This window comes from Varanus komodoensis, unplaced genomic scaffold, assembly GCF_004798865.1.
Source record: "Varanus komodoensis strain SLA01 unplaced genomic scaffold, ASM479886v1 scaffold3, whole genome shotgun sequence".
NCBI classification, from domain to species: domain Eukaryota; kingdom Metazoa; phylum Chordata; class Lepidosauria; order Squamata; family Varanidae; genus Varanus; species Varanus komodoensis.
The window spans coordinates 61,514,894-61,528,152 of record NW_025335761.1 but is presented as its reverse complement, the minus strand read 5'-3'; the positions used below and the strand labels follow the sequence as shown (position 1 = coordinate 61,528,152).

General features: G+C 43.2%; 1 protein-coding gene across 2 annotated transcripts in view; it reads left to right on the top strand.

Moving 5' to 3' along the window:
- Positions 1-13,259, top strand: part of ARID4A (AT-rich interaction domain 4A) — a 64,074-nt gene that overhangs the window by 7,677 nt on the left and 43,138 nt on the right. For both annotated transcript variants that reach the window (XM_044435659.1, XM_044435658.1), the window contains exons 5-8: positions 860-950; positions 9,076-9,155; positions 9,248-9,342; positions 10,808-10,940. In XM_044435659.1, the coding sequence (XP_044291594.1) occupies positions 860-950; positions 9,076-9,155; positions 9,248-9,342; positions 10,808-10,940 (399 nt within the window). The remainder of the gene's footprint in view (positions 1-859; positions 951-9,075; positions 9,156-9,247; positions 9,343-10,807; positions 10,941-13,259) is intronic.

Sequence of the window (13,259 nt, the reverse complement as noted above, 5' to 3'; positions counted from 1 at the left end):
GTCAAAAATTGAGAGTACTATTCACAAAAAGAAAAATATAGTCAAAATTGGGATACTAGCATTCATTTCACTGATGTGTATACATTTATGTAACTATTTCTTTCAAAGGCACCTAACTTGATACAAAGTTTTAGTTCAAAAGTGTGGCCTTTGGTAGAATAGTCCCCATTCTTGGTTCTGTGAAATACACATGGTTCAACTCCCAGTAAAAAGCGCACAGGTCCCAGTTCAGAGAGGTTCAGTGAAATCAAAACATTTTCAGTGTAACTAATACTCTATGAAACGAGGGTCTTTGATCTATTTCTTTAAAAAGTTGTTGCCTTTAAAACGACTGTTGCTGTAGGCCATTGTTTACCCCTTTTGCAAAAGAGACGTGCCATGAAAATTGAGCCATTGGGTTAGATATATCCAAGGGCTCCGTGGAGGCCCTATTTAGCACTGATTTTCTCCCTATTCTCATTGCCAGTGCATGACTCAAGTACTGAGGGAGAGAATTAGGAGGCAGAAACTGTGCTTCAGTTGACGTGTCTGAGAGTATCCCACATTTATCTCTCTTGCCAAGTCCTTTAGCTTTGACTGATTGGGCAGAGGGGAGACCAAGAGTCACTGAGAAGCCATATTAATGCAGCTGTCTCACTGTTGAATGGAAAATGGCATTTTTGCAGAGGCTGTAGAAGGGCTTCTGTAAAAGCACTGTTAAGTGTAAATTTGCCTCAACTTTTAATCCATGTAATTTAATGTCTTTGTTAAAATCCTGTGCCCCAGATATCAAAAGTCTGGAAGATACTACAATACTAGGTGTTTTATTAAAAGTATTTATAAGAGGACATAAAGTGTTGCCTTGAACATTTGTTTATAGGCTGGTGCAATTGTTGAAACCAGGATGCCTGATGGATCCTTTCAAGAAGCCACCATCAGTAAACTGACAGACGCCAGCTGGTATACTGTAGGTGAGTAACTAGCTTGCTCTATTTCCAGCGCCAAAGTACATTCCATTACTACCAGCATGCATCTTGGTTCTTCTCTGCTCCAGGCATCTTATTTTCCTGTGCAATTCTCCTAACTTAATTTATTTTTTAATTGTATAAGTTTTAAAGTTTTGAGTCCCAATCACTGGGAATAGGTGAGATACAAAAATAGCAACAGCGAGAACAACAAGCGGATTGCCATTAAAATACGGTGTTTGCAATAATGGAAATTATTAAATCTGGCGGAGTAGTTTAGATTGATGAAGGGGACTATGAGAAGAGTTGGAATACCTCTTTTCAGGCCCCTGTTGGAGCAGGGCAGAAGCATAGTATTTCTGCAGAAGACTTTTTTGCCGAACATAACAGCTGAAATCAATAAATTGATGGAGAAGACTGGCATGTCAACATGCTGGTTACACTTGGGACAAAGTGGTCCCAGTGGTCACTTGGGGCAAAGAAACCCAAGCAAGCAACATGGTGTTTCCACTGGGCCCCGATATTTAGTGGGTCTTCCAGAATTAAGAAATAACACATCTGTTACTTTGTCGAGTTAAATCATGATTTGTGATCAGTGGTAGTGCCAGTGGTCCAGTTGTTGTACCTGTTGTTCAATCACAGCAAAAGCATCTCCCTGAATGTACAGTAGTAGCATCTCTGCAAGAGGGATTCTGGCCTACTTTTCCCCCCTGACATGCTAGATTTGCATGTGGGAAGTGTTTTATAAGAAGATGCCGTTGCTGGATTTTCCTATCCACATTCGGAAATGGAGGAACTGAATTATAGATGCCTTGTGTGTTCTTAACCTGCTATGTTAACAGCTTAAGCGCTGTGCCCAGTGCTGCACCCGAGGCCTGCCCAGGACACCATTCTGTTCACAGGGTGTCCAGCCAGATGCCCAGTGGGAAGTCCACACAGGAGACATGGACACACTAAAACCTCTTGCATAGGTGCCTGGTGGCGGATGTGCGTACCGTGCCTGGTACTGGAAGCAATAGATTGATATCGCAGCTAGTCACCCTTGATAGCTTGTCCTCCAAACAGTTGTTCTGTACAACCAATCCAAACTGGTAATCATCACTAGGTCACGCGGTAGCAAATCCCATGGTTTAACTAAATGCTGTATAAAGAAGCACTCCCTTTTATCTGTCCCGAATCTCCCACCAATCAGCTTTCTTAGTTGACACTGTTTCTAAGGAGAAAAACTTACTCTATTTATTATACCTGAACCGTGCATAACTGTATAGACCACTCTCATGTCTTCCCCTACTTAGTCAAAGGCCCGCAATACTGTAACTCTTCCTAACAGGGGAGCTGTTTCATCTCGGATCACCTTAGTTGTCCGTGTTGTTTCTCAGCCTTTGTTGAAATAATTGCAGTAGTAGCTTTGAGGCTCGGCACCTTAGGAAAAGCTGGACTTTGGTTTAGGAAGCACCCGATTGAGGAAGAATTGGTTTTAATTAGTTATGTAGAGTTCATCGTGGCGGCACACAGAGCTTCGCTGTTGCCATTTGTATGGTTGGAGGTGCTTTTGAACGCAAGGCTAGAGAAGGAGGGGTGTGGTTCTGAATATGGTGAAGCACGCTATAACCCAAGCGTATAAACGGCCACTTGGTGTAGATGGGCAAGAGCTGCTTCCAGGCAGAGAACCTTCTTTCCTGTTGTTGGACACAAATGTGGATTTGTGTGGGCAAATAGTAACTTGTGCAGTCTTGTTGCGAGGCCTTTGGAAGGCCAAGATGGACGATTTTGCCCACACTCCCATATCTACTAGCCCTAACCACAAAGCCAGAGTAGAAGGTGGTTTCTAATAAAATAGTTCACATAGCAGGAATACTGGAATTTGGTGTCCTTTTGTCTGGTCGGAGCCCTGAGAAAGGTGCAGAATTGGTTTGTTGCATGTGTGCAGCTGTTGTATCATTGGCCTGGTAATGCTGGTCAGAAGCTGAGTGATTGTTTCAGAAACGCACCAACAGTATAATTAGCAGCTGACCACAAAGTTACATGAAGGTCAGTTTCTTTGGCTGATACGAGATACTTTCTCTCCCTTTTCTTATGTTCTCCAGAGGAATGACTGGGTGGTAGAACACACTCTTGGCATGTAGAACATGCCAGGCCCACTCCCTGGATGTTCTGGTTACACGGGCTTCCGGTATGAGAGACACCCAGGCTCTTGCAGAGCAACCACAAATAGTAAGAATGCAGCGAGTGTCCACTGAGCTTGGGTCTCCAGATGCTGTTGGACTTTATCTCCCCTCATCTTCAGCCAACAAGGCCAAGGGCCGAGGGATAACAGAATTGTTCTCTGGAAACTTCTGGGGATCAAAGTTTTGGAGCCACTGAGCTCAGCAAATCAATAGTTGGACTCACTGTTAGAAAGCTTAAGACACAACCCTACGCATGTTTGGACAGAACTCCCAGCATTCCCCAGTCAGCTGTGTAGCAGGACTTCTTTCTGTCTAAACCTGCATAGGATGGTGCCCTCAGTGTGCACACATGTAGTCTTGGCCACTTGAAAAATCAATGACTGCAGTGTCTCTTTAGTCTGGCAGATAAAATTTACAAAATAAGAGTAGTTTAAAGGCTTTCAATTGGCTTTTTGAATTAAAGAGTGCTATAGTGTTGTTAATGAATAGGATTTATAAGTTTAGAATGTCCTACGGGTTGCTGAGAGATAATTGCATAGATCTGAAACAGTCTTCATCCCATTAAAACAAAGGCTTTATTTGTAAGTTGCCTCTTCAGAAGGTTTCCTAAGCACTTTGCAAACTTATTACTTGATCAAATATTGATCTTTGAAAGAATGACTTAAATATGCTCTTAGACTGTTTTATGCAAGTGTCAAGGACAAGACCGTAGTGATAATCAGATTCAACCTCCAGTACTAAGAAATAAGAATTAAAATAGGCTTATAACTGGGAATTTGTTCTGGTAAACTTTGCAGTAACTAAACTTTATGAGATTTGGTGCTTTAAGCCCTGTGTGTGACGTCCAGAAAAGGCTTTCTGTACTTTGCCCTGATTTTGCTTCCTTGTACGATATAAAACATTTGACAGGGGAATGCATTAAAATATGACATGCCTCTGGAAATGGCTGGGGTGTGTACGCTTTAAGCAGACACTAGCACTGCTTTGTTCAGAATATGAACCTTATGGTTTGGATAGTGTCCCCTTGGCCTACTGAAAATGGACTGGATTGACGGGCCAAGTAGCTTATTGCAAGTAACCGTTTCTTGTTGTTTTGTTGCACGTTTCTGCTTAGAAGCTAGTGTTTGTTTCCAGATAGATGCCAAGATTTAGATTTAGGTTTTAATTGAGCATACAAGTGAGTAGGGTTGCAGCCATATGCTATAATGAATAATTACCTTTACCTGAATAAGGCATCTGGTTTGTAATTAAACCCTTACATGTTTTCATTGTAACCCAAATGTGGGAGGAAGAAACACCCTAAAATCTATAAAGGAAAGAATGTGCACTGTTCCTTGGTGGCACCAGCTTTATGGGGGGAAGAAACAGTGGCACAGATTCAGATATCAGCTTTACCAGCAGGAAACGTGTCAGGAATGGAGCTCTGTCCTTGGAGCACTTCTGCTGATGAAGGGACAGTGTTCACTGTCCGTTCCCTGCACTCCCAGGTTCTCCCCTTAAATCTACTCGGGAGCAGTGGGACAGTCTGACTGCAGTGAGGGGGAATCAGAGGAAATGGTCTCTCCCCATCATTGGTATCTTCTGGATCAACAGGTTTTGGTGCATTGAAAGAACCTTTCTGTGAGTGGAAGGCTAACTTCCCATCCAAGCCCAGAATGTCTTTGCTTTTGGCAAACTGGCCGTAATAATATTGCCTTTTACTCAGATGAGTGTAGCACAGTCCATGTCACTTCAAATCACTTTTTCTAGCAGCACTGCAAGAGAGGCTGACATTTGAGTTTCATTTGAGGCTGAGTAAAAGGTACATAAATGGAATAGAAGTCACTGCTGCAAGATGGTCATTAGCTTATGCGCCTCTTTAAAAAGGACGAAGTCATGGGTGGTTGGTCTATCAAGAGGCATTAGCCAAAACCGCAGAATGAAGCTTCAGTATCCCTCTGAGGACGGCATGCTGAAGACGAATAGGGAACGGCCCATCTTTTTACCCTGCTTCTGAGCTGCCAAAGGCATTTAGCAGGCTGCTGTTGAAAATGGAACACGCAATGGGCAGTAGAGGAAGCAGCTCCTATACCACTCTGTGGTGTTGCATCTGAAGGATGCATCCCTACAAATATTTACTGACGAGCAGGTCTGACTGAATGTAGCAGAACTTAATTTTGCATTAAACACACTGACAGCAGGCCTGCCTGGCTAGAGACCTAAGCATAGTTAAGTAAGCTGAGTTGTCGTCAGTACAGACTGCCCAGCAGATCTTAAAATAAGTACACTTGCATTTTGTCTATAAGAGAAGTGTCTGTCTAAAGTCTCTCAACTAGGTTGGGCCACTTCGTCTACCTCAGCAACATATAAGCAAGCTATTGTGCAAAGGTGAAAAGCAGGGGATCAAGCAGGCTGATGGTGGCTCATTTCATGTGAGATGCAAGATAGGCAGATCCAAAGAAGAGGGAATAAATGTCATGTAGATCTTCTAGGTATGTAAACACAGGACAAATCTCATCTCAGCCATGAGTTGGCTAGGTGGTCTTACCTACAAGCCCTTCGTCTGCAGTATGGGGGTAACAGCTCAAGTTCTTTTCTATGTTGCTCTTTTCTGTGTTACTCTGAAAAACGATACCTGTGCCCCCAAATGATCACACAAAGGGTGAATAGATTGTTCAATAAGTAGTGGAGAGCCAGGTTTACATCTCCAGTTGGCCATTCACTTCGGTGGGCGACCTTGGGGCAATTAACATCATTTGAGTTATTCTTCCTCACAGCATGAAATGGGGAGCTGCCCTGAATTCCTTGAAGAGGAAGGGGATAGTGCCAAAGCATCATGCCCTTTATGCTCTTCAGACATAAACCCTGTAAAGAAATGGACTAGTCATGTTTTGTAAGAAAGACAGTTTAGTTTTCCTTTTTCTGGTTCCCCATTCTTCATTGTACTTTTATTTTATGCATTTCAGTAAACAATACCTTCCTCAAGGGGTGGGAATGGTGTGCTTTCGACATTCTGCAATATAAAATTAAAGTATTAGCAATATCTCGGACTCAGGGGTCTATTTAGTACTGGGAAAAGAAGCAGTAATACTCGTCTCTCAACTATTTGTTTAGGAATCCTTAATTTATGGCTCCTTGACAATGTACACTTTAAGAACAGTTAAGTGTATTGAAAGGGTCATGCTAAGAGAGGCTTTAATTTGAAGGAGGCTGCATGTGAAGCAGATTAAAAAGAAAGGAGATTTAAAATGGCAAGGAATACTTAACTGGGGGGAAAGAGTGGGAGGTGAAACGATGGAAGAGTGGTTTGTAAAAAACTGGCATTTAGGAGCCAGATGTTTGTCCCTCCTTCGTGCAATACCAATAACAGTGGTGCGGTCCAAATTTCTAATTGAGGAAATACACTGTTTATTTCATATATTACTAAACTGTGTTGCTTTTTGCACTATCTTTTCTGTCTCATCACCTCCTTTTCTAGACAGGTGTGATTCGATACCTATTAGAATCCATTGTTTTCCTATACTGCTGCATGTCTGAACAGGGGAAATGGATTCTGTGTAACTATGGGTTGATTACGCCCTATAGTTTTTTCCGAGTCTAAGAAGCATTGCAAACATGTGCTGTTTACTTAATGCACTATTCTGAGACAACATGCTTTCAGATTAAATAAAAGTAATCACATCAATAAACGTTGGCTCAGTGAAACACTGCTTCTGTATATCTTTTGGCTCCTTTTCTTAGGCTGAAAAACAATGGCTTGCCACTTTTTACAGAATATTATGCTGTAAAGTTGGTATATTTGCAGAGTGCAGGAAGCCATCTTCATCTTGCACGAATGAATATACCTACATGCTTGTGCTTGAAGAAATGACTGCGCTTTAGTACACCCAGTTCAACATAGAATGGGGCTGTTCTGCTGTAGCAGCAGGTAGGATCTGTCTGTATGGCGGAGAGGCATCTGATCGAGGATCAGCACTGGATTATCATCATTGGTCCCCTCCCAGCTTTCCAGTACGGATCCAGGGCAGCTGCTTGGCACCAACACTAGTCTTTAGGGTATGTTTTGGTTTCCACAGGTGATCTGGCCCTTTGCTTTGAAAGCATTTTAATTGTGAGTTTGCATCTTGATGATACAGTTGGTAGCTTTTATCAGGATTCTTACTCTGATTTTAACAGCAAATTTTTTTAATTACATGCTACTGTGTTGGTTTGAAGTTAGTTTTGTGAACCACAGAGCTTTGGCTAGTGGTGGGGTAGAAATGTAATTAATTTCTTAGCACAGGGAAAAGGCAGTATGCAGTTTGTTCATTTGTATGCTGTTTGTCTTCATTTGGCTCTCAGCTGGCCTTGAGTAGTTCTTAGAAGGTTGGATCAAAGCAGATTTAATGCATTGTTTGGCTTATCTTTAACTAATCTTTCTGATTCAACCGACTTGGCTGTATAGCAGCTTGAACATCAATTTCACAAACCATCAACCCTGCACATCCTTACATGTCATAATTGAGGCTTCCCTGAGTTCAATTCAAGGGATTGTGCAGTTTTAAGATCTGTGATGCATTTCCTTTATCCCAGCCAGGAGACTCACAGGTGTCTACTCAAGAGATTTTCTGATCTTGTTCAAACTCTAACCCAATTGCCTGGGCAGCTGCATCTTAGAAAGCATGATTTCTGTTCCCATTTCTGAATAAGCACTTCAGCAGTAGATGCCTCTCCAGACATACAAAGGAGACATGGGGAGGGGAATGCATCTCAAATCTTTCAAGGCATTTCTAAGCACAAAGTTCTTGACTTTCTACATTTTTTGCTGTTGCTTTGGAAGTTGTAGGGGGCCTTGGGACTTGCAGTTCTGGCAACTGCTTCTGGAAGTTGACGATGAACCGTGCTAGAGTTGCTGGTGTAGCTGGCCTTCTGCCAGAACAGAAATGGTTGTGCTTGAAAGGAGATGGGTGTATTTAAATGCAAGCTCTGGGATACAGTTCCAGATGAGGGTTGGTTAGGGATACAGAAGAGGTTTGAAAGTTTCCTTCCAGGGGATGTTGAAGGGAAGAAGACTCTTGAATCTCAGAAAGTGGAGGATGTTTTGACAGTCACCATTTTATGTATCCTGTCTACAGTTACGTAGATGTGGCTCTTTGCCCAGCTCAAGATGCATATTCAGTTAGTATTTTGTTTTGAATCTTTGCTGAGAAGGAAGATTTCTTGAGCATAATTCCTGGTTTGGTTCCAGGCTTCCATTCTTAACGAAAATACATCGAATCTTCATATGTTAATCAGTGTCCTACATGTTTTAAGAACTGCTCATGGTGTGGGATCTCATGGCTTTAATGAAAGTTTTTATTTTGGCGATTTGTGGGGCAAAATATGATTGGAAAAACGTATATGAAAAGTGTGTATGAGAACAAGTTTTTAATATATAATAATGTGTAAGCTCCAAAGCAAGATGATCAGAACCATTTCAATCTCTGTGTAGGGGCAGGGCGTACATATGATGTCCTTATTTTAAAAAGAATAACTGTGACAAAGTCGGCATTGGTATAGCCTTAAAATTGCATTTGAATCCATGAACCAGAAGGTCTGCCAGTCTTTGTGGATTTATCTCTCTTGCAATGTAACTCTTCTGTGGAATTTTGCTTGCTTGCTTGTTTTGCACTTTTCATTCAGCTGTGTTTTAGAGCAAGAGCCAGTGTGGCATATCAGTTAGAGAGTTGGACTTGGAGACCCAGGAGGATAGAGTTCTAGTTTGATTTTGGGCCAGTGATGGATTCTTAGCCTAGTGTACTTCACAGGGTTGCTGTTGTGAGGATAAAAGAGAGTGGAGGAAGAGATGTAAGCTGCCTCAGGTTCCTTACAAGAGGTAGGGAAAGACAGAAGATACCTGCAGTCTAATTATGTTCTACCTTGGGCTCCTTGGAGGAAAAGCAGGATATAATTGTAACAAATAAAATGCCTGTTGATGCTATTTTTTAATTTGACTTTCGTTTTAGTCTTTGATGATGGTGACGAGAGGACGTTGCGAAGGACATCGTTGTGTTTGAAGGGAGAGAGGCACTTCGCAGAAAGTGAGGTAGGTTGGTTAACTGTAAAGCTGCAAGTTAGTTTCTTAAACATTTTTAAATTGGAAAGTTAGTAAGCTGTCTTTTTCCCTCCCTCCCCCAGACGCTTGACCAACTGCCACTAACAAACCCAGAGCACTTTGGAACACCAGTGATTGGGAAGAAATCCAACCGAGGAAGGAGATCCTCTCTCCCTGTGTGAGTGTTCCATAATGTGGTATTTCCTTAACGGGCTTAATGAGCTTTTCTCAAAATTAAGGAGCTCACGTCTTCCTGTGCAGGGAGTGAGTCAGGGGGGTTTTGTCTTTTGAGCTTCCCCTGTAAGGAGCAGAACAGCTGCAGGAAGTTATCTTGTGCTTTCTCTCCATTTAGGATTGCTACCCTTAAACGTTTGTTTAGTTGCAACAGCATGGTATAATATGCAGGAATCAGAGTGGAACCCAAAAGCCTGCGTTAGGCACCTCACCTCCCAGTCAGAGGCAGGCACATGTCTCCCACGTCCCACTGTGGGCACATCAGAAACTGCTTCCACAATGTTCTTCCTTCTCAAGGTTTTGGCATGGGCGAAATTGCTGTAAAAGAACAGCAACAAGCCCAAAGACTTGCAATTCCAGGCAGCATAGAACTAGTCCGACTGATTGATTGGGTGCAGGTCAGAAGGAGGCACCTGTTGCCCATAAAGATTACAGTCTGTGAACAGCTTCTGAGACGAAGAAGGAACAGGCAGCCCAAATGTACTGGGCTTTCTCCATTGCCTCTCCTCCCATCCTCCTCTGAAATAGAATAAATTATTCTGGTAGGAGCAGGTTGAAGATCAAGCTGCATGAGGGAGTTGCAGAAATTCTAGTCTGGGATGCACAGGCAGAGGAAGTGTAACCTTTTTGGCTCTGAGCAAGTTTGTATGTGTCCCAGGATTCTGTGTGTGTTGAATTCTGCAGCCACCACATCTTTGGGCTTTAAAGGTAACACAAGTTTCTAGCCTCTGTTGCCATGTGAAGTTTAAAATTGTGGTGGAGGAAGAAACTGGAATGGGAATGAACAGAGGACAGAGCTTCAATGCTCTGTAAAGCTGCCTGCTATAGTGACTATCAGAAGTAGAAAAATGTCATTAAAAATAGTAACATTTTGAGAATTTGCATAATTTATATGGTAAGTTGCTGAGTTCAGCTCTTCGTAGTGCAGGACTATTTTTGGTACAGGATTTTTGGATTTCTTAAGCTCTTAATAGATGCATCCTTCCTTTATTCTGAAGGCAGTTACAGTATCTTCAGAAGAGGAGACTGTGAAGAGAAGAGGCATGGAGATGGGAGCAGAGAAAGACTTTAGCTGGCAAGACGGGATCTTGAGCAGTGGACTTCCGAGTGACATAGAACCTAGGAACAGTGTAATCCTTTGAATCCACTGAACTGTAGCTTTGGTAGCTTTACAGGTGGGGCAGTGGCACACAGGTCCTAGGGTGTCTGGTCCTCCGTGTAGCAGCACCTATATTTGTTAGCATTGGGAATCCCAGCTGTGCTGATCATTTTCTGCGGAACATGGGGGTTGCCAAGCAGGAACTCCTGAGGTGTTGAGTCCAAGATACAGCGGCTTTGATGAGGTTGTATTCTTCTTTTGGCTGTTATCTCCACACTCAAGCTGTCTGAATCACTGCTTAATCCTCTAGTAATGAAGATGAAAAAGAGGAAGAAAGTAGCGAGGAGGAGGAGGATGATAAGCGGCGTCTTACTGATGAATTGCTTGGTAAAGTTGTCAGTGTGACACCCAGTTCCGAAGAGGCAGAGTGGTATCCAGCTTTGGTAAGTAAAGCGTATCTAGGGCACTCATAATAAGCCACACAAATTAAATGCTTCTCAAAGGAGAGGAACTCATCAGGTCAAAACACCTTTTTGATATGATTTTAGCTTTCAGCTCTTGTTCAACAAAGCTGGAGTTAACATTTAAAGCATAACCAAATTCTGTCAGACTTCCTCTGCAAATCAAAAGAAGCGATCCTTCTCAAGCTCCTTCAACATTTCTTGAAAAACAGAAAAAAGAACATATGAAGTGCTTTTAAAAGTGCTAATTAATCTTCAACATTTCCAAGAACTTACAACTTTGTATTCCCTTCCACTACAAAGCTAGATTCTGTTAGCCTGCTATCTGGAGTGTGAATCTTCATGCTACTTTTGTTCACTTCTGAATCAAAGATATGTTAGGTTCACACAAATATCCTTGTGTCTGCTAGTACCGAATCATATCTACCTCCCTTGTCAAACTGCCTGTTTAGCCCTGTCTAAATCCCTGTTTTCAAAGAAAGCCTCACTTCTGACACCTATCAAAAATAAGAGCAAGCAGAAGGGAAGCTAGCACTTTTCCACATTCCTGTGCACCTGGGGTCTCAGGAATGGGTGGAAAATTTGGGAGCATTACCTAAGAACGTAAGACAAGCCATGCTGGAACAGGCCAAAGGTTCATCTAGTCCAGCGTGCCCTACACCCAGCAGCACACCAGCTGCCCACAGGATCGCTCAATCAGGACGGTGCAAGACCTCTGCCTGTCCAAGCTCCTCAGCAACTGGTATATGCTGGCGAGCCTCTTCTGGTAAAGGAGGTAGCCCATAGCCAGCAAGGCTGGTAGCCATGGACCACCTCCTCCTCCTCCTCCTCCTCCTCCTCCTCCTCCTCCATGAATCTGACCAATCCCCTTCTAAAGTCATCCAGGTGGGTGGCCATCACCACTTCACTTCACTGTTTAACTATACATTGTGTCATGTACTTCCTTTTATCTGTCCTACACCTCCCGCCAGTCAGCTTCAGGGGATGAGCCCGGGCTTGAGCATGAACAGAAAGGGAGTGGAATCTATGCATCTCCGCTTTCTCCACACCATGCATTATTTTAAACGCTTCTTGGCACGGACTTTCAGTTTAAAGATCGCTATTCAGGATGTCTCGAGTTGGGAAAGGTTTAGGGAGACGCAGTGAACAAAAAGAGCTGGATCCGAGCGGGGTCACGGAGCTCCAGGCAGTGCTTGGACGCTTACGGGGTGGCTGGTCGTGGCAAGTGGGCGAGGCTGGCGGGAATGGCAAAAGGAGTTCCGCCACTTCTGCAGGGTCCTTGATCGGTGCTTCTCCCCACCCAGGATGGGGCCGTCGCCCAGCTTGAGGCAACAGGACAGCGCGTTGTGGGTCCAGCATCTTGTTGGCCAGGAGCAAGCACCCTGCCAGGAGCAGTCTGTTTACTCAGCATGACAGCCTACGATGGTCTGTCACCCACACTAGGTTGTCCTACCATAGGAACCTTGTAAAGGACTTGAGTTTTGGAGCAAGCAGAAATAGCTTGTGGCCTTCTGCCTGCCTACTCCAGAGCTTGGTGTGAAAAATCACAGCTGCTTCTCTGTGTGCATGTGCGTTAATGTTGCTTGAGTGCTTTTTATATTGAGTACTATTGAATTCTAAAATTATTTTTAGCTAAAGGTAGCATACACTGTAGGAACCTAAAAACTCTAGTTTGGTACGTGTTGAGGACTGTTTCCTATTTTATGTTTCACGAACAAGGGTGTACCCTACTTGCCTGTTAAAACAATTAAAAGTGCCAGTATCTGGTAGCTACTACCCAAATCCTATTCCACAACTGTTGGTCAACCAAGTCCTTTTTCATTATGGAATTGAATGTCTTCCCTCGACCTTCCAAGCATTGTATGGCAGGGGCTTTTAACTACTGTCTTATGTTGAAACTGGCAAGCTAGGCTGCCTTTGTGATACAAAAAGGGAATATTGCAGAAACCATTGATGAAAACACTAGCAACACCAGCTATCAATGCTAAATAGTTGGTTTTAATCTGAACCACTCCCTTCCCAATCAGAAGGGCTTGGTTCCACCTTCAGGGTGGTTCCAGACAGCAGGGATGCCGACACTACCCTTTTGATCTGGTGCCAGACTCTGAGACTGCTCATGTGACAGTTGCCTCCACTGGCATGATCTGGTTTTCATTGACTTCTTGGATGATCACTGGGTCTGCTGGGCTTGGTATTTCAGCTAACAATTTTTCTTCCCATTCTGATTCAGATCCTGAGGTGACAACCTTGAAAGGCTGTGTTTTGCCAGAGGTGGCCCTGACTTTGTCATTGATGTCTGCA